We start from the raw sequence: 27,323 nt of genomic DNA, 5'->3' as shown, positions 1-27,323 counted from the left end.
ATAGGTTGTTTTATTAACTCTCTGTGGTGGTGCTTTTAAGTTGGTGTCAGTTTGGGCCAGGGAAAGAGTTAAATTTGGCTTTATGCAGAACTAGGATATGGATATCATCAACAGGTCCCTTCTTTTAATGCAAATCTCTCAAACTGCTTTCATCCTCGCTGGGAATAACTGAGGTCTTCACATATATGGAAAAGTAGTTTATTTTCTCCTTTAAAATACATTGTAGATTTTTGAATGTTTTGTATGTGCTGACTGTGAAAATGTATCAGTCTGTCCTGTGGAGCACTGAAGTATTTGGGTTTTTTTCAAATTTTTTTTTCAATTGAGTTGTTTAAAGTATTAGGGAAATTGTAGTTCACACCATTGAATGTAGCTGGAATTATGCCAGCTTTGATAGGCAGTAGAAAACTCTGTGCAATTTAACTGATGAGAGATTTATGGCAATTCCCTTCTGCATGTATCCACAGTGCATTTGCATTTTCTTTTTGTGTTTTTTTCCAGGATCCAACTCTAGTGATTGGCTCAGGTCTGTCCATGGAGGAGATGATTTTTGAAGTTGCTGATACTCACTTGTTTTTCAATGACTTGGAGGTATGTGGCAAATGTGTTTGAAAGGCAGAACTCCATGTTACCATGTCAGAATTACAACTCACTCTTTGTGAGGGCTCTGTGCTTCAGAGCCTCTTATTGCCTGTGGGAAGCACAGCCAAATCAGGAATTCTGCAGCCTTCTAGGGTCAGGAGCTCTCTCAGTTTCTGCTAGGTTTTTGCTTGAACCCATACAAATAAAAAGAGTGATGTCTGATCCATCCTGTGTTTGCATTTCTGGACTGGTGAGCACTTTGCTTCCACTGGTCCTCTTTTGAAATGGAGACCAGAGATGTGAGGAAAAGGCAATCCTGAGGATGTCAGTTCTCAAGGGCTGTGACTAAGCCAGGGACAGAATGCAGGAGGTGGCTTTGGCTGTGGAACAGCTTTGAAGGACATACTGCACAGACAAGCTGCACCCATGGAAGACCCACAACACCCTCCCTTTTTCTTTTGTGTTGTCTTTGATGTAACTCCACTCAATGTAATTTGCAGAATTGACAGCACTAGTTTAAGGTTTAGGAAGGCTGAATATGAACAGGTTAGTTGTAGGTGTATCACTGATGCACATAGTGGAAAATCAAGATGGTTTTGATGCAAATTTGATGCAAATAGAGACTTAAATGATATTTCCATTGTGACTACTGGCAGCAGTGAACTTTGCAAAAGTGGTTATAAGTTGTCTTCCTGCTTCAGGGAAAAAAGCAACAAAAACCTGTATGAAAATGCCAGTTAGTCCCTTGTGCTGGAAGGAGACTCATGGATGTGTTAGCTGTGTGCTCAACCACACAACATACTGCTGTAGGTGTTGGTTAGTGAGTTAAATCAGCTGCACTGAACACCAGAGCCATGGCAGTGCCAACACACAGCTGTGCTTCTACCCATGTTGAGAAAATGGAACAACAATGACCAGATAATGTGCTTTTGGGGTATTTTTGTTTTGTTTTGTTTGCTTTTTTGAAATGGCAGAAGGGTCTCGAGTGAGGAGTGAGCTTTGAGTCCAACCTATTCAGTGAATGTTGAAGTTCTTTTTGTGCAGACAACTCCAAATGCCATAGAAATGTGCTTTTTTTCAATCCTTGCTGGTACTTAAGATCTCAGGCTGGGCAAGGACCTCTAGGGACTGGGGAGTAAAACCCATTACTGGCAGGTACTGGAAGCTCTGTGGGTTTGTGGAGGCAGTGTGTTGTGGCTTGTTGATGCTGGGAAGTGTGAAGGGGCTGGTTTCTATCACAGTTTCTTTAATCTGCAAATGTGAGTGTGTTTCTGGATTACCACAAAATGACTTTATTTTTGGTGTTTTTTTGTCTTTGACAGGAGTGTGACCAGGTACACATAGAAGATGTGGCATCTGATGACAATGGCCAAGATCTAAGGTGTTGTATTGATGAATGCAGGAAATGCATTGCTGATGTGATCAGGTTTTGTTAAGACTTCAAATGCAGATGGGGTTAAGGGATGGAGCTCAGCCTTGTGCAGGGGACAAAACCTGGCAAAGGGTTTGTTTGCTGGGGGACATTTCTTTGAAGACCTGCAAAGCATTAAGAGTTTTGAAATTATATTGTCTGCTGTTGAGTGCTGCCTCTGTGCTCAGTGACAAGCCAGGAATGGAGAGCCAACACTTCATATCTCATGGTGACAGCATTAGATCAGTAACCTAATCTGTGTAATTAGATCATTGGGAAAAGTTCCTGCCTGTGGCAGGGCTTTAGAATGAGATGATCTTGAAGGTCCTGTCCAGCCTAAGCCATCTGTGATTCCATGTCCCCCTGTGGTTTGCATCCCTCTGAGAGCTTATGGTGCTCACTGTCAAACAGGGGAAGGTAAGTTTTTTAACTGAGCTGAACTGGCTCATGAAAAAGTCTGAGATCTGTCAGGGAGAAAGAAATACAGGGAAGGTGGTGAAGCAGGACTTGCCTTCTGCAGTCATAAACTGGTGAAGCATCTCATCTGCTTGTGGAGATGCAGTTGTGATGGAAAGGCATGGATGTTATGTTCAGAAGATGTGCTGGGGTTTATTGCTGCAGGATGAGGAAGGGATCAGTGGGAAGGATGCTCTGTATGGCAGAGGAGTGAGCAGCCAAAGAGTAAAGGAAGATTTTGTAGTGAAAGGAATTGTGTCAGTGCAGCAGTGTAGTTGGATGTCAGCATTCCCACAGGAGCCAGGCTCTGCTCTCCAGGTGTTTGTGCTGCTCCTCTCTGAGCTGTTCTCCAGCTGCTGCCAGCACTGCCATTGGCAGCCTGCCAGAAATGCTGCACTGGTTCTGCTGCTGTGGCACCTCACACATCTGCTTTCCTGGAACAGCAACTACAACTTCTCCACGGATGGCTTCAGTGGCTCGGGAAGCAATGCAAACCACAGCTCCTCGGTGGGAGTGCAGGGCGTGGACTGGATGAGGAAATTGGCCTTCCGCTACCGCAGGGTACGCGAGATCTACAACAAATACAAAACTAACGTTGGAGGTGAGTGCTCACCTGCACTGAACAGAGCTTGTGGAGCCACACTGTCCTTCCTCAGAGCTTTGGTTTTCTTCATGTGTGGGTGTCCTAGTTTGGAGGACAGGTGTCTGCTGAGAAAGGCAGGAGCTTCTCTTTGAAATGGAGAATGTAAACCCCCTCCCTACAAATTATTAGAATTTTGAAATCAAGGGACTCTCAGGCAAAGATATGGGAATTAGGAATAACAGTTCTTTATAAGGGAAATTAAAATAGAAATACAGTACTACAAAGAAACAAACCCCAAACCCTGACACAGTCAGAGTACAACCTGACACCCGTCAGTCAGGCAGGGTGTTGGCAGCAGTCCCATCCCATGGTGGCTGCATCCTCCTGCAGTGACAGATGTGGCTCAGTTGGAGCAGTGCTCCTGTACAAGGTGCAGTTTCCTCCCAAGCTCCAGTGGTGATGTGGAGGAATCCCATTTCCCTCTGGAGTCCAGTGGAGAAAGGGCTCCCTTAGTGTCCCAAACCCTCTGTTTTTATCTTGGTAAGAAATGTTGGGCTCTTCCCCCTGGCTGGAGCAACTCCCAATGGGATGCAGTAATTTTATCAGTCCCACAGTGGGACTCAATGGCCATGAGCAGAAAATGACTGGCTGGAGGAAGGGTGGGTTGTGAAAAGATAAAGAACACTGCCCCAGCTGGTTTATAAACCATGGCCATGAACAGGAGATATCCCATGAGATAAAGAACACTGCCCCAGCTGGTTTCAATGGATGCCCATTAGCAGAATATCTCCCACGGAGATCAGGATCACTGCCCCACCCTCCACAGATGGTGATAGAACAGATACCTTTTATCACACCCTGTATTGTAACCCAAGACAGTGGGCATGAGAAGTAAACCATTCTCCTAGTGCTAACTGGGATCAAATTTTCATTGATTCTAAGAGGGTGCATCTTCCAAAACTGAACAGTGTGCCACTGCAGGCTGTGATTTATCATGGAGATAAGGATGGTCACTCAGTCCTAGAAGCAGAAGTTTTGGTGCAGATGGTATCCCTTTGCTAATTAGGTATGAAAGGCTGCCTGGCTCTCTGCTCAGCAGTGGCCTGAATGATTCATTTGTCCTGCTGCTCAGGAGATCTCATTCATGTCTCCACCAAGTCTGCCTTTGGTCATGCCATTGTCAGGAAATACAGTGATCACCCCTGGGCTATCAGGCTTGGCTTCTCTGTTCTCTCTTCACAAAGTCAGTTAAAACCTTCTAGTTTTGCTTCCTTTTCAACTCCAAAGCAAGCATAATCATGCAAATCATAGTGAGCAAATGGAGATGAATTTTCTGGTTAGTCTGAATCTTGGCATTTCCATCCTTGGAAAAGGAGCACTGCTGGGGCAGCTCACCTGGTGGTGACTTAGCCTGGTTGGTTGTGGATTTGGGTAGCCTTTGCCTACACAAAAAACTTGATAAATGTTTTTGTTGGACATATTTTCTAAAAACCAGGTGTTCAAAGCTACAACTTTCAGCCTTAAAAATCTGCCAGTATAGGTCTGCAGTTTGGTGTGCTGCAGTTACCTGATTTCTTGTTGAGGGGATCACACCATGATTTCATATTTTGCTCATGGGAAACCTGGATGCAGAGTTTTTCAGGACCTGTGGAAAGCTGCATGATGAAGCAGCTGTCAGTGCAGGCTGCTGTATGTCCCTCTGTGCCTCAGTGTTACTGGTGTAACAAGGCTGGAGTGATGGGGGGCCCACATGCCATGGATGGAAATTGGAGAGACGTGCAGGGTCCACATGCTCCTTTCTTGCTGTGTTTATTGCCAGGAGCAGAAATGGGCTCCGCTTCTGTCTGCTTTAAATTCAAACTGGAGGTTTGAGGAAAATTATATCTAAAAGCAATCACAAGCATGGGAATAAAAGAAAGGAGGGTGGTTTAAAAAAAAGTGTGTAAACAGGCTTAAAGTGGAAAGGGTCCTTGGAAAGCGGAGGGTGACTGTAGGAGTTCCTTCCCCTGCTCTGTGGCCTTGGACCCCTGCTACTGTGAGTGCTTTGTACAAGAGAAGTGGCTTTGCCTGTATCCTGAGAAATGCTTTGAAATAATCAAACCCAGACTCCTGGATGGATGTCTGGACTCATTCCTGTCACTGGGAGCTGGTTTCTTCCATTGTTTTTGAGACAGTCCAGCTTCCAGAGGCCTTCAGTTGTGTTACTTATGGCAGAGCAGGCAGCTGGTGCCCTGGGGGACAGCCCTCCCCATGTCAGACCTGCCAGGCAAACACGTGTTCCTCACCTTCCAGGCCTGCTTAGCCCACAGAAGAGGGAAGCTCTGCAGCGACTGAGGACCGACATAAAAGTGCTGACAGATTCCTGGCTGGAAACCGCGTTAAAATCCCTGCTGCTCATCCAGTCCAGGTATGGAATCTGGAAGTGCATGTGAGGTTTTCTCAGCCCTTTCTTGCTGACTGCCCCCATCACACTGCTGCTGTTCAGCACAGGTGCCAAGTGACTGAGGGCAAGAATCCAGCCCTGTTTCTCTGCTGCAACACCTGTAGTTAGCAAGCTCCCCATGCTCACCAAATGGTTTTTCTGACAGGGAATTCTGCCAGAAGCAAACAAGCAAAAATTGCAAATGCCTCCTGAAAGCAAGACAGCAAAGCACATGGCACCTGGGGAAGCTGATCAGGCTGCCAGGAGCAGTCCTGGCACCACTGCCTGTAGATGTGCTATTTTAAGTGTTTTTCTTCTTTTAGAAAAAACTGTGAGAACATCCTGATCACAACTACCCAACTGATGCCAGCTCTTGCCAAAGTTCTTCTGTATGGATTGGGCGAGGTGTTTCCCATTGAAAATATTTATAGTGCTACAAAAATAGGTAAGGGGTTGTGCCAAGTGTCTGGCACTGTGGCATCTGCTGAGAATTAGCTGGGATTTTTATTTGGGGAAATGCCATTTCTGCAGCTGAGCAGCCCTGTGCTGTGGTCTGCCTGGTTGAGGCTTCTGGCCTTGGGAGCTGAACTGGGTGCTACCACTGCTCAGTGAGACAAGAAATGTTTTTGTGCTGGGAGGAAGGGACCTGCTCAGGCTCTGTTTCTCTCTGCCTGAGGCTCCTTACAGGAAGATTGTCTTTGGCAGGTAAAGAGAGCTGCTTCGAGAGGATCGTGTCGCGCTTTGGGAAGAAGGTCACCTACGTGGTGATTGGAGATGGGCGTGACGAGGAGGTGGCAGCCAAGCAGGTGGGTCTGGCTGCAGAGCTGGGGCAAACAAAGGGAATTGCTTTGCCTACAAGGACTCTTGTTCCAAGGCTGAATTCTTCAGGCCAGGGCAACCAGAAGCAAAGTTTACCTTTGATGCAAGAGGTCTTCCACTCTGTTAGGGTGGGCGGTTTTCTGGCTCCTGGGTGTTTAAAGTTTCTCTTTTATTATTGTTTAGGATTGCATATCACACTGTCCCTGTCAGCAGTGTCTTAGTGTAGCATGTTAAAAGGTAGGACTCAGTGATCTTGGAAGTCCCTTCCACCCTTGATGATTCCGTGGTCTGTGAATAGCCTGTGACTATCAGGATACTGCAGCTTCTCAGGAGTGTGGAGGAGTCAGGGCTCAGGAACAGCAGCAGATCAATACAGCACCTGCCATTAGGCTGGATTACAAACAAGGAGCAAAGAGTTTGATTGATTTGGACAGGCCTGGATAGATCAGTGGTGAAGTGTAAAGATGACTGTCAGGCTTCACACATTCTGCCATGTGCCAGAGATGTTGCCTGTGCAGGTTTTCTGGGGACCCTGGACAGGCATTCCTGGGTGCTGCTGCAGCTCACAGCCAAGGTTTCCACTGCCAGCAGCTGACAGTCAGTGCTGGTGCCTGTCACACACAGATGTGCACATAAGATGGGCTCCAGATACAGATGTGCACATGGCTGAGGTCTGTCCTGAGAGTGGTGTGCTCAAACCACCTCACTGCACAGCCCTGCAGCTCCAGCCAGCCTGCTTCCACCCCAGCTGAAAATCCCTGCATAAACCTGCCTGTCCTCTCTCTTTCCAGCACAACATGCCATTCTGGAGGATCACAAATCATGCTGACCTTGTGTCCCTTCACCAAGCCCTTGAGTTAGACTTCCTGTAAGAAGTTGGAGCAAAGACATGACTGCAGTTCCTGCAAGCCCTCTCCATTACTGGGGGGGCAGAAATCTCACATGTTTGGGGACTCACTTTTCAGCTTGATGAAGAAAACATACCTAATGCAAACTGTACAGTGGAATATGACAGCAGGTTGTTCCTTGGGAGCATGGGCCCTGCCAAGCCCAGAGGTGTCCTGTAAGGAAGCCCTAGACTCAGCAGAGCTAGAGCTTGTCTGCAGAAGGGACTTACAGAGCCAGCTGAATGCCTCTGGCAGGTGTCTCCAGAGGGAGGGGCCATAAAACAGCAGATTTATTTGTAAGAGCCTTCTCCTTTCTATTCAGCTTAGTTGTAGAACCCAAGAAAACACAAAACTTTATTTTTATAGGAAAACGCTGATGGCAGAGCTTAAACCTCCCTTGTTTTGCAAAGCCGAAGAGCTATGGTTTTTTTCATAGGAAATATTAATGAAAATGTCAAAAATACCTCTATTGCTGTAAAATGTGTCCTCTCTCCTTCCCTGGGTGTTGAAAACAGTTAATTTATTACAATGTCCTTGTGTTATTTCCTCAGTGTGGGATGACTGGAAAATATAAAAGTAAGGGAACGCTTCTGGGATATGTGGTTCCTTGTAGAGGCAAGTGTTGGTGTTCTGAGTTGATCCCGGTGGCTTCTAGTCAATGTGTGCACAAGCCCTTTCAGCCAGCAGGAGATCACTGGATTCCAGCCTTGGTTTGGACTGTAGATCCCACAGATTTTCCTTGCAAAGAAAAATGAAGCTACCTGTGAACATCAGGTACAGCAGACTGGTGCAGACTGCTCAGATGTGAACAGAGTCTTCACCTGGACTAGGAATAATCTCATTCCTAAATCCTCATGAATGTTGCAGAGAAGGCTCTGGCTATGGTATAACCTTCATCTCTGTATTCCTGACCCTATTTGTAAGTTCCTTTTAGTAGAATCAGATTCAGTTTTCTTGTATTCTTTGCATTAGCCTAACTACATAATGAGAAACAAACGCCTTGTTAAGAGGGACTTAATTTTCTAAGACACTGTGACTTGGCAGCATGGAGCACTTGGGAGGGATGGTGATGCTGATTTTTCTGCTACTGTCTCAGAATAGAGGCTGGAGTCAGTGACCTGCAGCTCTCCTGGCCAGGAACAGCCAGCTGGGGACTGGGGCTGGCATGGGGGCTGGTTCTGTGCCAGCTCAGGCTGTGTTTGGTGTCTCCCCCGTGTACCCTGATGGCACCAGATCAGCAGGTGTGTGCTGTGCCCAGAACCAGCTGCTGCTGCTGCTGCTCCTGGCACAGCCAGACCTGTGGCTGCCCCCAGACCCCTCCAGATTGTGCTCATCAGCCTCACATCAGCCAGCAGGAGACTGGGCTGAGAGTCTGTCACTGCAGGGAGGACACTGACCCATTTGCTGTGCCCATACAGGCAGGGATGTGTTTGCTGCATTCCTTTTGTGGCATTAATTACTGAGAGTTAATTTCCATCAGTGCAGGGGGAGCTGCTGGGCCAGCTTGGCACAGGCTCTGCTGTGCCCTGGGAGCAGCTGTTCCTGGGCCAGCTCCAGTGACCATGGGACAGAAGGTGCCTAGAGCCAGGGGTTTGGATGCCTCATGCTCAGGGACTGGACTTGGGAGGTCTGTAAAACATGGTACACATGGTACCAGCTCCAGTTTCCTTTTATATTTTGGGTTTTTTTTAGATTAATTAAATTGGAATTAAAGGCAATTCTCCTTCTCCAGGGTGGTCACTGTAGTCAGGACTGATCTGCTTTGCATTCAGCTCCTTGCCAGGTGTTGGCCTTGTGCTCTGATCCCAGGTAGATTCTGGGTCTGTGCATTTTCCCAGGAGCTCTGCAGCAGGAACATGCTGTCCATGTGGGAGCTGCTGCCTGCCAGCAGTGGAACTGCTCATCCCATCAGGAAAATCTGAGGAGTCTGTGTGGGTGTCACTGGGCAGCTCAGCAGAGGGAAAGGTGTTTGGCTGCCTGGTGTTTGGCTGCTGGCCCAGCAAAGCCCAGGGAGCAAACAGGCTGTGCTGGCAGAGCTCAGCAGTGGGTTTGGAAAGGGGAGCAGGACCCAGGGATATTCTCTGTCTACAGCAAATGGAGAGCTTGGTTTTGCACCTGTTCCAAAGCAGCTGAGGCAGCTCCAGCTCCTTTACTGCTGAGTCCATAGAGTCCAGTTCCTCTGGGGTCCCTGTGAAGTGCCAGAGTTGTGGTGAGGAGCAGCCTCATTGCTCCCAGGGTTGGAAATGCCACCAGAAGATCAGGACTCAGTTTAGTCACAGAAGAGTCTGTGCTGATGCTGAACATCCCTCAGCCCATCCAAAGGTCTCCTGTAAGCAGGTTTGGGAGCTGTCCCAGCCTGTGCAGCAGCCTGTTGGGAGCATGTCTTGTACTCCAGCTGGCTGAACTTTGGGATTAAAACCTGTGCCTTAACCTCTCACCACCGGCACGGCCGAGCAGCCCGTGTGCTTCACTCCCATCAGCAGCTGACCAGAGCCGTGCTGGAGAGGGGCTGGGTTTGCCCAGGCACTGGCAGCAGGTGCTGGACCTGCAGGCCTGAGCTGCCTGGCAGCTGGCTGTGCTTTGTGTTTGTTTACTTCAAATGTTTTAAGGAAATTTTAAGATGTTGGTAAAATTTTAGCTGAGTGTGGAACTCGCAGCCACTGACATTTCATACTGGTATTTATATGATGTTTCCTTGAATGTATGTAAAGTACTTTTATAACAGGAGGTTGATGGTACATTTCTGTGCTTGTTAATAAAGGGGTGACCTGGCTATTTTATTTTTTCCTCTACTGGCTGAATTTAAGCCTTTTCCTGTGTCTCTTGAGACAAGAACAGCATCTCTATCCAAGCATTGATTTTTCTCCTGTCTCTGTCACCAGTTCAGCTACAGTCAGGTCAGGGGTGATGGGAGAGCAAACCTGAACACCTGAAGGACAGTCAGCCTGCAGGCCCAGACCTGGGCTCACCTGAGTGCTGCTGGCTTCCCCTTCAGCTTCACCACAGCCACAGAGGCTTTAAAAACCACCTGATCCACTAATATTTGTTGCCTCCAACAGCCCTTGGGGAGATGTCTGTGCTGGCCCTGGTGGGAAGCAGTAGGACCACTGGAGCCCACAGCACCTCTTTTGCTGTGCTACAGGGGGCGAGTCCCAGGTGCTGCTGGCTGTAGGGCCTTTGCCTGTTCATGGTCTGTAATGGGAACTGTCCTGTGAACTGGAAAAAAATAATAAAGTCTTTATTTTCTATAGTCAGTGCTTCAGCCTGTTCTCTGCCCCTGTGCCAGTCCCTGCCCCTGTGACAGCCTGAGCCAGGCTTGGCAGCAGCAGGAGCAGTCAGGGTGTCACAGTGCAGCCACCAGAGCTCCCCATTGCCCCTGGGGAGTCAGTGGGGCAGGGACCTGCTCCTGGGCCCTGCTGAGGTGCCCAGGGGAGGCACATGGTGCTTCCTGCACAAGTGTTCCCTCCCCATACTCTTTTGCACAAGGCAACCCCTGTCTCCCACCCTCTGCTGTGGTGCTGCTGGTGTTGGGAAGGGCTGAGCTTCCTACAGGAGCAGCTGTGAAACAGCATTTCAGCTGCTCCTCCAGATGCCTTCCCTGGTATGAAGTTCCCTCCTGGGATGGGGTGCTGGGAGGGAGGTGAGGGGAAGGAGCCAAAGGTGGGCAGCTGTGGGCAGCCAGGATGTGCAACAGCAGAAGGCAGGGGCTGCTCTGGGGCCTGCCTGGGTTTGGGGACTGAGCTGCATGTGGCAGCCCCACGTGGGAAGTGCTGGGTGTTTGTGCCCAGGAGCTGGCTCAGCACTGACCCCACAGCAGCCACCTCTGGCAGAGAAATGCCATGGCCACCTCCAGGCTGTGGTGGTGGGAATGGCAGCCAAGGGAGTTTGAGGTGTCCATAATAAGCCAGCAGCCCTAGGCCACCCTGCAGCCACTCCTCCCAGCACAGGCCTCCTTCCCCATCCCTCCCTAACATAGTGATAACAGATGAGCTTTGACCTTAACACCAAAACTACACAAGGAGGAAAATCCTGGCTGGAAACAGAAAGGTCATTTAGCCACTACCATGGAGGAAACAAGTTCTCCCTGCCCCACCACCCGTATCCCTGCACAGCAATGACAGCAGCAGGCACAGAGAAAATAAACTCGTGCTCTTGTTTTCATTCTTCTTTGAAAAAAACAATAAATAACAAGAAAAGTTGACACAGCAGTGCAGCCATGCTGAGTGCCATGGGACTCATTGGGTGTTTCCACATCACCCCTGGCTTCTGCCAAAACAGCAGCCTGGAGGGCACAACCAAGGGCACAACAAGTTTATCTCCTCCCTCATGTCCCTCTAGAGGAGCTGCCCTCAGACAGCAGACTCCACAGCAGCAGCCCCATTCAGGACATGCTGCTGTGCTGGCTGGGACAAGGAGAGGTGGGTCTGGGCCAGATATTTCATCCGCCTGTTCACAAGGTCTGGTTCCAAAAATGAGCGAAACTCTGTCCCATCCTCTCCACCGGCATCCACCTCGTCCTGTCTGCCTTCCTTCTGCACCTGCACGTTGGGGTGCAGCCACTTGTAGTAGGTGACCCTCAGCCCCAGCCCCAGCAGGTAGCAGGGCAGGGCAGCAACCACCACCAGGAGGAGGTAGGAGTGCTCCTCAGAGGGAGCCCGGCCCCAGAACCAGGCCAGGCCCAGCAGCGTGCTGTCCACCAGGATGAAGCCGTGGTAGATGATGCTGCGGTACAGCGTCCTCCCCTGAGCCACATTGAACCAGCTGAAGTAGAGGATCACGGCCACCATGGCCCGGTAAAGCTGCTCGGGGCCCGGCGATTCCATGAAGTCTGTGCCCTGCAGGCTGACCCAGAGGAACATGGCCAGCCACACCAGGGGGAAGTGGACAGCCACACCGTAGGGCCAGAGCACAGCGAACAGGGCAACCACCAGGATGCGGGGGCAGATGAGGAAGAGGTTCCACAGGAAGTAGACGATGGAAGAGCGCAGGCTCAGCTCGTACTTGTCCTGCACGAAGGAGCGCAGAGACTGGTGGTAGTCCAGCAGAGACCAGGACACACACAGGAACGCAGTGACCATCCCCAGCCCTGCAAACACAGAGGTGAAAATGCTGAGGGGGGACCAAGGGGAGGCCCAGCCTGGCCCAAACCCCTCCCTGCCCACCACTGCTAAAATGAATTCCCCCCAGCTCACAAAGCAGGTGCTGTCAGGGTCAGAGCATCAGCCCCTGCATCTCTGCCCTGGCCTTCTGCCCTCTTGAGAACAAGGAGGCTGGTGCCTGGCCTTGCTCAGAAGATGGGGAAGAGGTGCTGGCATTGAATGGCCCTGCAGAGCCCATCTCCAAGGATGGAAGCCCTCAGCCCACACAGGCAGGTGAGTGCTGGCTTCCACGTTGTTGGGCTCCCAGCCCTGCGAAGGGCACCACAGCACCTGTCCAGCAGCCTGTGCTTCACCCATACCAACATCTGCACCTCCCTACTCCCCAGAAGGTGCCTGATTTCTCACCTGACCCTCACCCTCTCCTGGGGCACATAAGAGAATGACCACAGTGGTCCCCCAGCTTCAACCCTCCCCACTCCAAACCCACCATGGTCCATTGGGGCATGTGAGTGCAGGACAGGGGTCCACTTTATAGTGTGACACATCAAAGGAAGGAGTGACACGAGAGCAGAATGACACTCCAAGTGTCTTGCTGGGTCCTCCAGCCCCTGGATGGCCTCTCTGATCTGCCCCATCCAAGCCTACTCTGACCCTACTCAAGCCTGCATCCCTCCTCCCTTGGCCCCAGCCCCCTCACCCTGGGAGAGCTCAGCCTTGTTTGTCCGCAGGATGATGTAGAGGAGCAGGGTGAGCTGCGGGGTGTTCTCCAGGAAGGTCTCGAAGAGCCGCAGCATGCTGATGTCGTGGGAGAGGAAGGCCATGTGTCTCTGCTCATCCTCCTCCTCTGCCTTGGCCCAGCACACCCTCCAGCCCACCTTCAGAGCATACAGGCACCTGTGTGGGGACACAGCTGGGGGTGAGGGGCCACGCAAGGCACCACAAACCTTGGTCCCCACGCTGCCCTGACAGGACAACAAACTCCTGACAGAACAACAAACTCCTGACAGAACAACAAACCTCACCAACTTATGTCCAAACCCCTCCTTCCCCCTACTCACACCACGCACCACAGTAGCCACACGATGCCCAGACATGGGTGAAGTGGAAGTGTAAAACACCGAGCACCGACCTCAGCGGACCTGCCTGGATTATTGCCCTCCCCGGCTCGGCCCCGCTGCTCCCCTCAGCTGCCGGGAGCGCCAGGGCCGTGCCGAGTTTCGGGGCGCTGCTCCGTTTGTTCAGAGGGCGGCGGTAACAGCACCGGGACACAGCAGAGCCGGAGGGAACTGCGCTAGCAGGGACACGGGAGGCTCCCTGGGACACTTCAGCCGGCTCCAGCCCGGGGACCTCTCGGGCCTCCCGGCAGCCGAGGCACCGCTCACCCACCCCGGGAGCCGTGTGGGGCCCACAGAGGCGGCTGCTGAGGGGCGGGCACGGGGGAGGGCACGGGGGACACCCAGGGACGCGCGGAGGAGAACGCGGTGCGGTTTCTTTACCTGAAGAAAAAGCCGAGCTGTAGGAGGTGGAGGGCAGCGAGCAGCAGCGCGGGCACGGCGGGGCGCAGGGCGGGCGGGTCGGAGCGCAGCCAGAGCCAGCTGCAGGCCTGGGCGGCGGCCGAGGCGGCGGCGAGCAGCGACAGCGACAGCGCGGCCCAGCCGGGGTGGCCGCGCCGCGCGTACTCCGCCGCCACCCACCCGTCCATGCACAGGTCCAGGGTCGCCGCCGCCGTCCCCGCCGCCGCCAGCGCCAGCTGCAGCGGCCCGAACCGCGGCGGGGCAGCGGCCGGAGACATCGGCGCCCCACGGCCCGGCCCGGATCCGGCGCCCGGATCCGGCGCTAGCGGCGCCGGCACGGGCCGGACCCACCCCGGACAGAGCCCGCCCCGGGTGTCCCGCCCCGCCCCGGGCCCTGTGTCCCGCCCCGGGCCCTGTGTGTGTCCCGCCCCGCCCCGGGCCCTGCTCCTTTTGCAGCCCGGCACGGCCCGGCCCCGCACCCGCGAGCAGATGTTTCCTGTGACAGAAAGTTCAGCAATAACTGGAGGGACAGTACACCGTGCAGATCACCCCTGATCAGGGACAGCAACATGGTGCAGATCACTGCTGACTCGGGGACAGTGACACCGTGCAGATCACTCCTGACTCGGGGACAGTAACGCGTTGCAGCAGCCACCCCACAGCCAGCTGGGGGTGCAGAGAAATGGGAAACACAAATCCTTTCTCTTCATCTCAATCCAGGACCACTATTAGCTTCTATCCTGTTTTTCTGTTACACTTTAAAAATGGTTTAAAGAACAAAACCATGCTTCACCTGGTGTAATTCATTTGAGCTTCAGCTGAAAGCACAGCTTACATGGCACAGGATAGCATGTTCTGAGCTGGATCCTTGAGTCCAACTCCTGGCTCTGTATAGGACACCCCAACAATGCCACCCTGAGCCTGAGTGTGTTGTCTAAACAATTCCTGAGCTCTGGCAGCCTTGGGGCCATAACCCCTTCCCTGGAGAATCTGGTTCTGGCCCTATTTGAAATGCTGATGTTGTTTTCTTCAGCAGTACAATTATCTAATTTCTTACTGGCCAGACATTCACTTCAGCTGAACCTTCAAAGTAAAAAGTTAAGGAAAAAATAAGGACAGTTAAACTGAAAGTATGAACTGTGCTTTTATACCCTGGTTTTGTCAAGCAGTTTTCTTCTTCAAGGCAAAGCCTCTAGAGTCAGACGTGATACAAGGTGCTCCAAGTTACCATTTTATTGGAAAAGTTCAAAAGCCCTAGCAAGATCAGCTCTAGTACAAATATAGATTTAAATGAATGAACTAAACAATGAAAACATCTTCTCATGATTGCTGTACATTAGTGGAAGGTTACTCTTGGCTACCCACTTTGTAAAGAAAATGAAATGGAAGCTGAGTTAGGAGAAACAGCTCTAGAAATAAAGGACATTATAAAGAGGTTCTTCTTTCTAACAGGCACTCTCTAAGGAGCCAAAACAAAGTGAAAGCTCTGAAACTTTGAGGAGTTCAGTTTTCCCATGTCTGATTATCCTTTCAGAGCATAGAATCAGGTCCAATTACCAGAATCACACACGTTCTGCTTGTCCTTGAATTCCAAGGAGTCAGCATCCACCAAGTAACCAGGACTTCCCACAAAGAGCAAAGGTCTCACTCTATGTAACAAAGCTCAGCAAGGTATCTTGAAAAGTGGACAAGCATTTGCTTGGAACTAAAATCAGATGGAAGGAACTTCACTCGGCATCTGTTGACTTATAGTGATCATCATCCACCGTGGAGTAGATGTGTCCCTCGCTGCTGAGGAATTCCACAGCTTGCCTTGAAGAAAAACCCCACAGTTGGTAACTAGTTAGTAATTACTTAGCAAAGGGAGGTAGGTCAGCAGCTTTCTGCCAGGTAATTCCCACTTACAGACCCACCCCCACAGTTCCTGCCTAGGGAAGCTCTTGGTATCTCTGTTTGGTAGGCAGTGTAAGTGGCACAGAAGTTTCTCCAAAGCTATGGCAATGTGTCCCCCCTGAAGTTCAGACTCTGCCTCAGCCACCACTCTGCACTTCCTAGGTGGTATCCACCACTCTGCTCCAGAGGGGACAAAACATACAAAGATCATGGAAGATAATGACTATTTTTGTAAGTCTCAAGAAGAAGTTATAAGAGTGAAGTAGAATAGAAGACTATGCCTAGATTTTTTATCAGTGTGCAGAGAGCAAGGTAGTCCTTGAGCAGGAGAAATGCTCCTGAGGCACAGCAGTACATTGCCACTGAACTGATAAACAGCTCCTTTTGAAAACAAGGAGCAAAGCAACTGGCAACAGCTCATTTGGGGCAGTGAATCTTTCAAAAGCTCTGGCTCCTGTGCTGCTGGGACCACCTGAATTATCTACCCTGAATCACAGGTGAGTGTCTGGGTTTGTTTACTGTCCTATCTGCCTGGATTTCCACAGCACCCTTCCTTTCTACACACTTACTTGATCGTTGACATACTCATACTGTGGAGCTGCTGCTTCAAGTCTTGTAGACTCATCCCCTCTGGAACATGGCAGCTTTTGATCAAGTTCAGCACCTGGATGAGAAAGAACCACACTCCATCACACTGGAGGAGCCTCTGCTGCCACTGCTGTGCTCCCAGAAGAGCTGCTGGCACCCACCTGGCTCTGGTGTGCTGTGAGCCCATTCACTGGCAGGTTGCCTCCTCCTCCATAGCCCCCCATGTCATTCATCCCAGTGGAGGAAAACGACTGTGGCACTCTTGATGCTGACTGGAATTATGAAAATAAAAGTGCTGTGGTTACCCAGGCTGCCCTACAGATTTAGATTCACTGTTATTTGTAAGCCAGTAAGTAAAAAGTTTCTTATGGAAGTGGATTGCAACACAATCTCTCCCCAAGGAAGCCAGAACTCCTGTTACACCTTCAGCTTTAAGCTTTCCAGCCCCACAATGAGGCATTTTTCCCAGGGAAAGGTCCCTCTTTGGGGGATCACCAGTCACACAGGAAGGGCCATGATGGAATTAGGATCTTTGTACTTACCATAAGATTTTTTCTGAGGATCATATGTGCATTGACAATTTCTAGTATGTGTGTGGTGAACTCATTCATATTTTCCAGAGGCATGATCTTAAATGCTACCAAACTCTTCTTATTCTTTCAGAGGAAAAAAAAACACAAACAAAACAAACATAAAATAAAACAATTTATGGCACAGCAATGCAAAGATGCCTAACAACCAACCCAGCCATTCCCTCCAGGACAGCAGTGGGAGAGAGTTTCTCTCCATGCAGCTCTTCCAAAATGTTCTGACCTAGACCTTGTGCTGGTTTTGGCTGGGGTGCAGTAGCATGAGCTAGTTCTGGACCTGTGCTGGAAGCAGTGCTGGTAAAGCAGGGGTGTTTCAGTCATTGCTCAGCAATCCTTGCACACAGCCAAGGGCTTTCCTGCTTCTCACACAGCTCCACCAGTATTAGGCTGGGAGGGGACAAGGAGCTGTGAGGGGAAACAGTTGGGACCAACACTGCCCCACAGGAGACCCCAGACCAGGCAGTGTCATGCTCAGTTATAAAACTGGTGAAAGAAACAGGAAGAGGCACACCTGCCCACCCATGGAAAGTGTGGAATGAATTCCTTGTTTTGCTTTACTTTTTAAACTGCCTTTATCTGAACTCATGGGTTTTCTCACTTTGACACTTCTGATTCCCCCCATCCCACCGGGAGAAATCAAACAGTGGGAGGGAGGTGATTTTGAAAGACAATGGAGACAGAATCACTCCTCTTTTAACCATCTGGGAATGAACTGCACCTTGCCTTAATACATATGCACCATTATTTGAATGTTTAAACCACATGTGCTACATGAAGTGCTAAGAGAAGTCTCCCCATGAGCCAGAACTTGGTCTAAGCTTGACAGAAACAACACCCCAGAACCTGGTGGCCAGAACTCTGCTCTGCTGAAAACACACAGATGATGAGGGGAATTTGAAAAGAATTCTCATTTTAAATAGTCCTCTGCATTCAGGAACAACTAGAACGTTATTAAATACAACCCTAGCAGGGACACTGAAGGATTTGTCCAGAGACCACAGTTGAATGGATATTCTAAAGCAGCCCCCTAGCACTGAGCCAGATCACCTCACATCCAATTCCTCACATCCCTGCTCCAGCCTCATGGCCATGACTCACACACAAACAACATGATCTTACCTGAAATGATCGAAGGTGGCCAGCTACTTTAACGTAAGTTCCTGGAGGTATCACAACATTCTCACCTCCTGCCTCCTAACACAGAGGGGGGAAAAAAGAGAGGTTTGCTCATTCATGTTTCCATTTCTCAATTATCACAATAAGCAACTTAGCAAAGCAGGCTCATCTCAAGCAAGCACAAACAATGCACATTTCTACATGCAGTAAGAGCAGTTACAAAAATAAGTGTGAATAAAAAATGAATAAAAACATTGGTACACATTTCAGAGCAGTCAGAGCCAAGAGTTTGCTCTGCTCTGTCCATTTAAGAGAAATTCTCACAATGCAACAGGAGGAAAGGAATCGGGAATAGCAACAAATTAGGTGTTGAATTCCATAATCTGGCTGGTGGATGGGGCAGGCCAGAGCTGTTTTTGAACTCATGCTAAACTTGCAGTAATACAACTGAACATCTGCCTTATTAGCCTCTCAAAACCGTTCATCTGAACTCAGCTATACTAAACAGGCAGACAGTCTTATACAACACCAGTGACCTCCACTACAACAGCATCTGCACTGGATTTCAGAGACATGCTATCCCTGAAATACTTTCCAGAAAAACCTCATCTTCTAGATTAAAAAAGCTCTGTGACAAGTAGGGAGTTGGTGTTGATCAATAATCCCTACGGGTTCCTTCCAGTCGAGACACTGTACAATTCTACAACTTTTCTCTACCCACTGCTCTCAAAAGCCGCTGAAGAAGCCTGCTCATGGCAAATCTATGCTTACATCGGTATCCACCCACTGCCTGACGTCCATGGGGGCTGCCGTCATGTCATCCACTTTGTAGAGGATGTTGGTGGGCGCCTTCTCCGCGTGCCGGACGATGCCCACAACGGTGACCTGCGGAGGAGGAGGAGAAGGATGAGGATGAGGAGCGGTTGCTCGGGCCAGCCGCGGGTCCGACCCGGCCGCGGGTCCGCCCCGGCCGCGGGCCCGTCCCGGTGCCCACCTGCGAGATCTCCACGTCGCAGATCCGGAAGGTCTCGTCCACCTGCTCGGCCGCCAGCAGCTGCGACACGGTGCAGGGCACGATGTTCTGCGAGCGGCTCCGCTGCAAGGCGGGGAGGCACCGTCAGAGCCAGCCCAGCCCGGCCCCGGGCCCCTCCCGCGGCCCCCGCCCGGCCTACCTGCTTCTTCTCCGCCTGCCCGCCGGCGGGAGACCCGAACCCGCCCGGGGACTGCGTGTAGCCGCCCGGGGGCCCCGCGCCGCCCATGCTGCCGTACCCGCCATCGAAGTTCCCTAAGGAGGGAAGAGAGAGGAACCGTGAGGCGGTGGCGCAGCCCCCTTTCCCAGCGCTGCCGCCATCACGGGGAGCGGCGGGCTCGGGCCCCGCGTCCCCCTGAGGCGGCGAGCGCGGCCCGCCCGGCCCCGCGCGCACCGTGCCCGCTCCACATAGCGCCGCTCCGGGACCGGCCGCACCCGCCCGCAGCGACCCGCGCGCGCCGCCGGCCGCCCAATCCGGGAGCGCCACTCTGCCGGGCGGCAGCCAATCGCGTCCCTCCGCCTTCCGGCGCCGTCCAATAGGAGGAGGCCGCAGAGAAGCCGCGGCCGCCATTTTGAGAGCGGGCGCTGCCCGGCCTGGCAGGGCTGAGGGACGGGTCCGGAGGGCGGGTCCGAGGGGCGGGTCCGGAGGGCGGGTCTGAGGGGCGGGTCCGGAGGGCGGGTCCGAGGGGCGGGTCCGGAGGGCGGGTCTGAGGGGCGGGTCCGGAGGGCGGGTCTGAGGGGCGGGTCCGGGCCCGGGCCCGGGTCCAGGTGAGGGCCGGGCACAGGGAGGGGCAGCGTAGTGGCCATGCAGCCGATGGGTCAGCTCGTGGTGCTGCTCTTGCTGTGCCTCCTGGCCGTGGCTCTGCCCGGTGCGGGTGGCCGCTCCGGGAGGTTCTGGCACATCACAGACCTGCACTGGGACCCCGGGTACGAGGCGGCGGTGGCGGCGGGACGGCCGTGCCCCTCGGCCGGCGATCGGAGCGGGCCCGCCGGGCCCTGGGGCAGCTACGTGTGCGACTCGCCCTGGAACCTGCTCCGCTCGGCCGCCCGGGCCATGCGGGACCGCCTGGCCACGCCGGACTTCGTGCTCTGGACCGGGTGAGAGGGGCCGGGCCCGCCTGGAGGGATCCCAGGACTGGAGGGACACCAGGGCTGGGCAGCCCACACGGAGCTCGGGGTGTGTCAGGGCTCTTTCCGTGGGCTCTGCTTTGAAAGGGAGAGGGGAGAATGTGCCTTGGAATGCAAAACAGGGCTTTGGAGGAAAGCACAAGCCCAGCGAGGGCTCTCAGCACTGGTTGAAGCTTGTGGCAGTGAGGTGACAAAAGAATCACAACTCACTGTGCATCCCTGTGTGTCCTGTCCAGCGGGGCAGGTCCCACAGGGACTCAGTGCCGGGGATGCCCAGGGGAAGGAGCTGTGGCTGTGTTCGTCTGGCACTGACGGTCAGGGCAGCGGGAGGAGAGCACTGTAAACCAGCTTGCAGCATTTCTTGTGGCTGCAGTGAGGCACCTGGGAGAAGTGTCTCAGGAAGGGACAGTTTTGCTTTAGGAGTCAGAGGAACCTCCCCAGTGGAGGGTGTTCTCTCCTGGTATGGTTTGCAGGGGTGGGTGCCCTGTCCCATGGAAGGCCTCAATAGCACTGGGAGATGGTAAAAGCTTTATTTTGTGTGGTGATTGTGTATATGGTCTTTCTTAGGATAGTGCAGCCTCAACTTGATGCAACCTCCAGTTCCAGTTTGCAGGGCTCTTCCCTGTCCCATGTTTTCATTTTCTGTCCCTCCAGAAGCCAGTCCCTGCTTAGATGTAGTTATTGGTTCTTGTGACCTTATATTGATTATTCTTTTTCCATCAAACAACTTTCCCCAGTCCTTTGACATGATTTGGAATGTTCTTCTCTCTCTCCAGTGGGCTTGTGGACAGCCCAGCATCATCTACAAATGCCATAAGCATGTTAATGCAAACAGACATGGAGCAGACATTGCTGAATGTCCTACTGGAGGCATTCCCTTGTTTCCTGTGACCACAATTATATAAGCAGCTCTGCTTCATTATTGCAGATCAGATGCCCTCAGTCAAAGTGCTGATCTTGCAACGTTTCCAGGCAGCTTTAGTGCCTGTGACACACCCCAAGGCAGAGGGAGCCTTTCCTTCACACCCTTGTGCCACAGGGGTTTTAAGGTAAAATGAATCGTGGAATCACAGAATATCCTGAGCTGGAAGGGGCCCACAAGGGTCATGGATTCCATATCCCAGCCCTGCACAGACACCCCAACAATCCCACCCTGTGCATCCCTGAGTGTTGTCTGAACACTCCTTGGCTCTGGCAAGTTTGGAGTGCAGCTCATTTTCCCTGTGAGCAATTTCTTGAAACTCCCTCAGTGTCTTGGCCAGTCAACACAGCACTGACTTCTGCACCCAGAAGCTTAAAATTCCTCTTCTAGGATGCACAGAGAGGAGTTGGCAAGTTTCTCTGCCTGCTTATTGCTGTAAGTACAGGCCCTGTTAGTCCCAGACAGTGACTGTGCTGCTTCTTTTTTAGAGATGACACTCCCCATGTCCCCAATGAGCAGCTCGGAGAAGAAAAGGTTCTGCACATCATAGCAAATCTGACTTCTCTGATAAAAGAGACATTTCCAGGTAGGATTTGAGGGGAGGAGAAGAGACTCATGGAGGGGGTTAACCAGGATGGAGAAATGACAGAATTGTGACAGGGAAAGGCACAGAAGGGCTGTGGTCACTGGGACTTGTTTGGTGGCCTCAATTCTGCTGTGCCACAGCATTGATGCACACTCATGTTTCAGCTTAGCTCACTCAGAGGAAAAGAAAGACTTCTGTCATTAGTCATGAAGGCAGAAAAGGTTGCAAGATCCCTCAGACACAGCCTGTGTCAGCAAGGAGCATTGCTGCTGGTGACAGCTCAGTCACTTGGCAGAGGGGGGCTTGTACCAAGGGTGGGTGGTGGCCCCTGGGGCAGAGGGTGACTGGCCTTGGCAAAGCTCTCTTCCCAAGGCTGGGAGTGCCTGGGGGAGCTTGGAGAGCTCTGACCTCCCCTGTGCCTCCTTGGCTCTGTCTCCAGATACCAAAGTGTATGCAGCCATGGGCAATCATGACTTCCACCCCAAGAGTCAGCTTCCTGGGAAGGGGCACAGGATCTACAACCGAACAGCGGAACTGTGGCGGCCCTGGCTGAGCGATGCCTCCCTTCCTCTCTTCAGAGCAGGTCTGGCACCACTGCACCATGTTTAGAGCACACTGGGGATATGAGGAGGGGTAGGAGAATACCATGAACAATTTTCTTTGCTTCTATGCTCAGAACAACAGTATTCATGGAGGATTTGCAGAGGTAGGGTCCCATGTAGTGCTGATTTCTGTCTTGGAGTTCTGCTTGCAAGAAGAGAAATTATCTTATACTTTAATCTCTCCTGCCATTGTCAAGTTACTGGCAAGAATGCAGAGTGGTGACCTGCAGAGGGAGGAGAAATATCTTTAAAGGTCACAGCTTGTGCAGGCAATGCTGGGGTTTTCCAGAGCTGCCCAACTCCTGGTGCTGCCCTTTGAGCTCTCCCCCTCTATCAGGAGAAGCATGAGCATGATGAGACACACAGGGAAGAGTCACTCCAAATCCACATCCTGGAGTGGTCAGAGCACTGTCCCAGGCAGTGACCCTGCTGTGGCTATTGCTAAGGAGAACAGAGCGAGGTGGAAACAAAGGGATGTGGGCTTACAGCCACCAGTATGACCAGACCTCCAGCTCTTCCTCTGTTGGTTGCATTTTTCAGGAGCTTTCTACAGCGAGAAGCTGCCTGGCCCAGGGACCAGGGGGCGGATGGTTGTCCTCAACACCAACCTGTACTATGACCAGAACAATGAGACAGCTGCTGAGGAGGATCCTGCAGGGCAGTTCCAGTGGCTGGAAGAAATACTGACCAACGCTTCTAGAGCAGATGAAATGGTATTAAAAAGACTGAATAAACAACCTTGGCTCTCCCCAGCCCAGAAGCTCTTCCTGCTCTGCTCCCTCTGGGTGCAGACACAGCTGGCTGGTGCTCCATGTGGGCTCTGTGCTCAGGGCAGCTTTTGTTCTGTAGGTTTATATTGTGGGGCATGTCCCTCCTGGCTTCTTTGAGAAGAAACGAGGCAAGCCCTGGTTCCGGAGGGGCTTCAACGAGCGCTACCTGGGGATTGTGCAGAAGCACCACAGGGTGATCGCTGCCCAGTTCTTTGGGCACCATCACACAGACAGCTTTCGCATGTTCTACAGCAGCACAGGTACCTGTTCTGGTCAGCCAAGCACTTGTGTGGCAGCTCTGACAGCTCTCACAATCACTGCGTGTGAGCTTTAGTGGCAGTTGGCTGAAAGCAGCAAAGAAGCCAGCAAAAGCTTCTGAAATGCTTCAGGCAGCAAGAGGCAGCAGTGGTTCTTATCTCTACCCCCAGTCTGTAGTTCCTGCCCTCCTTCCTATTCACCCTCAAATGTTGTTTCCCTCAGCCTCTTGCCTGCTCCCTCTTGAGGGGTTTGGGCACTGCTGAGGGAGCAGTGCTGAATCTCTGTGTGGGGGGCGCTGCTCTGGGTGAACACCTTTGCTGAGTGTGGCTCCTTGGCCACCCTCACTGCAAGAGCCTTTGCCAGCATTGGAGAGTCCATTCCTGGCTGCAGCAGCCCTGTGCTCAGTCCCCAGTATTCTTCATGTTCATCTTTGTGTGTGTGCTGGTACCTTTGGGAGCTGGTGACAGAGGTGCTGTTGGCAGCACAATCTGTTCCAGGTTCTCACTGATGGGGACAGGGTGTGGGACAAGCCAGGGTCTCCAGTCACAGTTTGCTTTGCATTTCTGTGAAGGTGCTCCAATCAATGTGATGTTCCTGGCCCCTGGAGTGACTCCCTGGAAAACAACATTACCTGGAGTGAGCAATGGAGCCAACAACCCCGCGATTCGGGTGGTCGACTACGATCAGGACACCCTTCAGGTCTTGGTAGGGGATCCCTGTGTGCACCACACTGCAGCTCTGGAACAACTTTGATTCCCCCCTGTAGTCAAAACAGGCTTTTCAGGAGTTGTCAGTCCACAGGAGCTGAGTGGCTGTGTGGGGGAGGACTCTGACCCAGGATATTTCAGCCTCGTGTCTAGTGCAAAGATTCAGTCAGAGTGTCAGTGAGTCAAAGCATGGCCCTGGCAGCCAGTGCATCCTGCTGGGATGAGTTCCCCCAGGCAGGGTCAGACACTTTTTGTGGTGTTCTTCCTGTCCTTAGTGAGTTCCCTTTGACATTTGCTTTGCTCCCCAGATAATAAGCATCACAGAACTACTCTGAGTAGTAACAGTCCCCCTCCGAATTGTTAGACCCTCTCCAAAATCTTTAAACCGTCTAAAAAATTATTCGTGTCCCTCTGCTTGCTAAAATGATGCATTTGGAGTGGATCTGAATTGAGGTAAATTGTAGGGGCAGCTTCTGTTTGCCAAGAGGTGGAGGATGGGTGCTTAGGTGCTTATGGGCTCCTTTGTGTTGAAAGAGTGAAGGAAGCTCTCTGTAGTTGCTCTGTTTACATGTTTGTAGCACATGCTGTGCAAGGCTGGGGAGCCAGTGAAGGACAGAGAGAAAAAGGGCAGGAGACTGAGAATAGAAGCTGTGAAAAACTTGATTCTTGAGTTTATTCACAGTTGAAAAGATAACTTTGCTTAGTAACACTCCTGCAGCCCTTGCTTCTGCTGCTGGACAGTGTTGATAGTAACTGACTGCTGTCTGAAGCAGGCTCAAAGCTTCTGGAGTTTGGAGGTCTGTGGATGATACATTTCCTCCAAAGCCATCTTCCCCTGGCCCTGGAACTTGCTATAATAGATAAGGTTTCCTAGATACCAAGGCTGAGCCAAATTCCTTAAGAATTTGGTCACTCTCTAACACTTTGGAAGAGAATTGGTTAGAAATTAGTTTGTGTAATTGGTCAGTTCACCTTTAGAACTTTTGACTTAGATTGGATGCTGGTTTTTGTATAAACTTTTTATTGGCTGCAGTTTGAATCCCCCCTGAACCTATAAATGTGACTGACTGCCCTTTGTCTCTGAGAGAATCCTGCTTGACCACCCTTGGCATGAAATAAAGATTCTTGTGGAACACAAGCAAGGCCTCTGGTCTTTCTCTGCTGGCTGATGTGAGCTCCTGAGAGATGGCTGATGGATATCAGCACTCTCAGGTCCTGGTAAAACAACTACCAGAGACCAAAAGAAAGCTTACAAATGTCAAAGTCAAGCAGAGCAAAGCCACCCCTCCACCCCTTAGGAGACAGGCTCTGTTTGGGGTGGGTTCTGGAGGGTCTCACCCGAGGTGTCCCCAGGGGCTCATCTCAGTGAACCCTGTCAAGGGCAGCTGGGCCCTTGGGGCAGAGGGGGCCAAGCCCAGCCCAGTGTCTCACTCCAGGGCCAGTCTTGTCCTGATGTCTCCCCACTTCTGTTTTTCTCTCCCTCAGGATATGGTGACTTACTACTTGAACCTTACTCATGCCAACACGATGGAGGAAGAGTTCCCAGTGTGGGAAGAAGAGTACAGACTGACAGAAGCCTTCCAGGTCCCTGATGCCTCTGCCCACTCCATGCAGATGGTTCTGGAGAGGAGCTGGAGGGTCCCATACTACTTGCAGCTGTACTATGAGTTTAACTCTGCCAGGTATGACCTGGAGCCATGCGATCAGGAATGCCGTGTGGATCACCTGTGTGCCATCAGGGAGGTGGATTTTACAAAGTACAATGAGTGTGTGAAAACCAACAGCTCTGCCTCTGCTGCTAGCAGTGTTTGGCTTTTGGTTTTCTGCATGTTCTTAACATTTCTCAGTTCTCAGAGAGCGCTGTGATGACCAAGAGCAAGAGAAAAGGAGGAGGGCACGAGATCACACTACACTGCATGTGAACTGGGGATTCTGGCATTGAGAACTTGCTTGGAAACCAGGACAAAACTGTCAGTTGTTTACTAAAGCCCTGTGATGCTGATTTGAAATTTTCTCAACTAGCTTGATGTGTGAAGAGCAATATTTTTGAGAGCCTTGCTGTGCCAAAGTGACTGCAACAAGGAGTATCTCCCCTCTGCTGGGGCCACCTCACAAATGAGATGAAGACCAGGCCTCCCTGTGGAGGGTGGGGAGCAGCCACGTGTTCCAGAGGCTGCTGCCAGCATTCCTTATGTTGGCACATGCTTCTGCAAGTCTGCGCAGCTGGTGACTCAGAAGTTTTGTGGTGGCTTTGTTCCACAGCCTGTGGCTTATGAGCAAAGCAGGGTGGGGTGGCAGTGTCTGGACTTCACCTGATTTTGGCGTTTCAGGGCTGAAATGAGGTTCTGATGATTATTTGTGCCTCAGTTGTTGAGCATAAATAACTCTTCACTCTCTGTTCTGTGCTCTCTTCACTTGTCTCCACTGAGTTCCCTCCCTCAGCTGGGCTTGGCAGCTGATCTGGGCCCCTTGGCCAGTGAGGTGTGAGTGGTGATTTACAGCGCTGGGTTTGCAGCTCCTCTGAGCCCCTGGGGGGAGCCAGCCCACAGTGCTGGTACTGCACTCGGGTGCAGCTGGAGGGGGGTGCAGGATGAGTGCTGTGTTGTGTGCAGCTGGCTCTGGGCTCTCTCAGGGTCTGAGGGGGGTGGGGGGGAAGACTGGAGAGAGAGTTCTTTTTTTTTGCTGGGGTTGGTGCTTGCCCTGGAACCACCTCAGTGTGTGTGGAGCCCTGTGTGGGTGCCCAAACACCCAGGTAAGGGCCGGGATGGGATGTGCTGGTGCCTCCCTGCCCAGGGGAACGCAGCTCACTGTGATCACCCGGCTCTGCCCCGGGACTCGCAGCCCCCGCCCCTGTCCAGAGCTCCCCAGAGCACACGCGGATCTGAGCGGGAGTGGTGGCAGAGAGGCAGCAATTGGTGTTGCCTGTGTTGAAATGCTCCTGTTTGCAGCGGGAGGGCCGAGCTGGCAGGTCCCAACCGTGCTGCTGTGGGACCAGGTTGGCTCCAAAGCAGCTCCGAGCATGGGCAGGAGCTACAGGGGGACACAGGGACACTTTGAGGTTTCAAATGTTACTTTGGTGTAATTGCATAAGTACGCACTTCACCTGGCCACTCACCTGTTCTGCACTGGAAGCTATTCCTGCTCTCCTGAAGGGCCCCAGGGAGATCTCATCTCCACCCCAAGTCCTGCTGACACAGGCTGATGTTTTGGTACCTCACATCAAGCTCTTGTGCTGCCTGCTGCAGACTATTTATTTACATATTTCCAGGGAGGAGGGGTTACAGTGGTAACCCAGAAGTTCTGCAAGGACAGACATTCCTGGACACTGCTACCATTTTCTTTAGCTCATTGATTCAACTG

General features: G+C 51.8%; 4 protein-coding genes across 8 annotated transcripts in view; 2 read left to right on the top strand and 2 right to left on the bottom strand.

The window, feature by feature from the left end:
* The window catches only part of EYA3 (EYA transcriptional coactivator and phosphatase 3), a 44,844-nt gene extending 34,434 nt beyond the window's left edge, over nt 1–10,410 (top strand). For all 4 annotated transcript variants that reach the window (XM_033080631.1, XM_033080628.1, XM_033080629.1 and 1 more), the window contains 7 exons: nt 502–591; nt 1,905–1,963; nt 2,893–3,050; nt 5,325–5,439; nt 5,778–5,899; nt 6,160–6,260; nt 7,065–10,410. In XM_033080631.1, coding sequence (XP_032936522.1) covers nt 502–591; nt 1,905–1,963; nt 2,893–3,050; nt 5,325–5,439; nt 5,778–5,899; nt 6,160–6,260; nt 7,065–7,145 — 726 coding nt within the window. In that variant the 3' untranslated portion in view covers nt 7,146–10,410. The remainder of the gene's footprint in view (nt 1–501; nt 592–1,904; nt 1,964–2,892; nt 3,051–5,324; nt 5,440–5,777; nt 5,900–6,159; nt 6,261–7,064) is intronic.
* An 889-nt stretch (nt 10,411–11,299) lies between these two features.
* On the bottom strand, nt 11,300–14,051 carry XKR8 (XK related 8). Its single transcript, XM_033080680.1, has 3 exons — nt 13,756–14,051; nt 12,957–13,153; nt 11,300–12,246 (listed from the first exon to the last, which is right to left on the bottom strand). Exons 1-3 carry the CDS (start codon nt 14,049–14,051, stop codon nt 11,510–11,512), a joined length of 1,230 nt encoding a protein of 409 aa, XP_032936571.1. The 3' UTR covers nt 11,300–11,509.
* Nucleotides 14,052–14,983: 932 nt separating this feature from the next.
* RPA2 (replication protein A2) lies at nt 14,984–19,448 on the bottom strand. The gene is made up of 9 exons (XM_033080999.2): nt 19,385–19,448; nt 19,133–19,245; nt 18,955–19,056; nt 18,732–18,845; nt 17,964–18,038; nt 16,797–16,910; nt 16,416–16,526; nt 16,236–16,330; nt 14,984–15,585 (listed from the first exon to the last, which is right to left on the bottom strand). Exons 1-9 carry the CDS (start codon nt 19,398–19,400, stop codon nt 15,501–15,503), a joined length of 825 nt encoding a protein of 274 aa, XP_032936890.1. The 5' UTR covers nt 19,401–19,448; the 3' UTR covers nt 14,984–15,500.
* Nucleotides 19,449–19,748: 300 nt separating this feature from the next.
* SMPDL3B (sphingomyelin phosphodiesterase acid like 3B) lies at nt 19,749–26,359 on the top strand. 2 transcript variants are annotated; one of them, XM_033080592.1, is made up of 7 exons: nt 19,749–20,088; nt 21,529–21,626; nt 22,066–22,209; nt 22,769–22,941; nt 23,078–23,258; nt 23,828–23,961; nt 25,449–26,359. In XM_033080592.1, exons 1-7 carry the CDS (start codon nt 19,796–19,798, stop codon nt 25,827–25,829), a joined length of 1,404 nt encoding a protein of 467 aa, XP_032936483.1. In that variant the 5' UTR covers nt 19,749–19,795; the 3' UTR covers nt 25,830–26,359. The 2 variants fall into 2 exon arrangements, with proteins under 2 accessions (XP_032936483.1, XP_032936484.1); XM_033080593.1 differs by lacking the exon at nt 21,529–21,626 and having other exon boundaries at nt 20,006–20,088.
* The last annotated feature ends 964 nt before the right edge of the window (nt 26,360–27,323 follow it).

This window comes from Catharus ustulatus, chromosome 26 (assembly GCF_009819885.2).
Source record: "Catharus ustulatus isolate bCatUst1 chromosome 26, bCatUst1.pri.v2, whole genome shotgun sequence".
Taxonomy (NCBI): Eukaryota; Metazoa; Chordata; class Aves; order Passeriformes; family Turdidae; genus Catharus; species Catharus ustulatus.
Note: the sequence above shows the minus strand (reverse complement) of the source record. Positions and strands in the feature narration are given on the sequence as shown.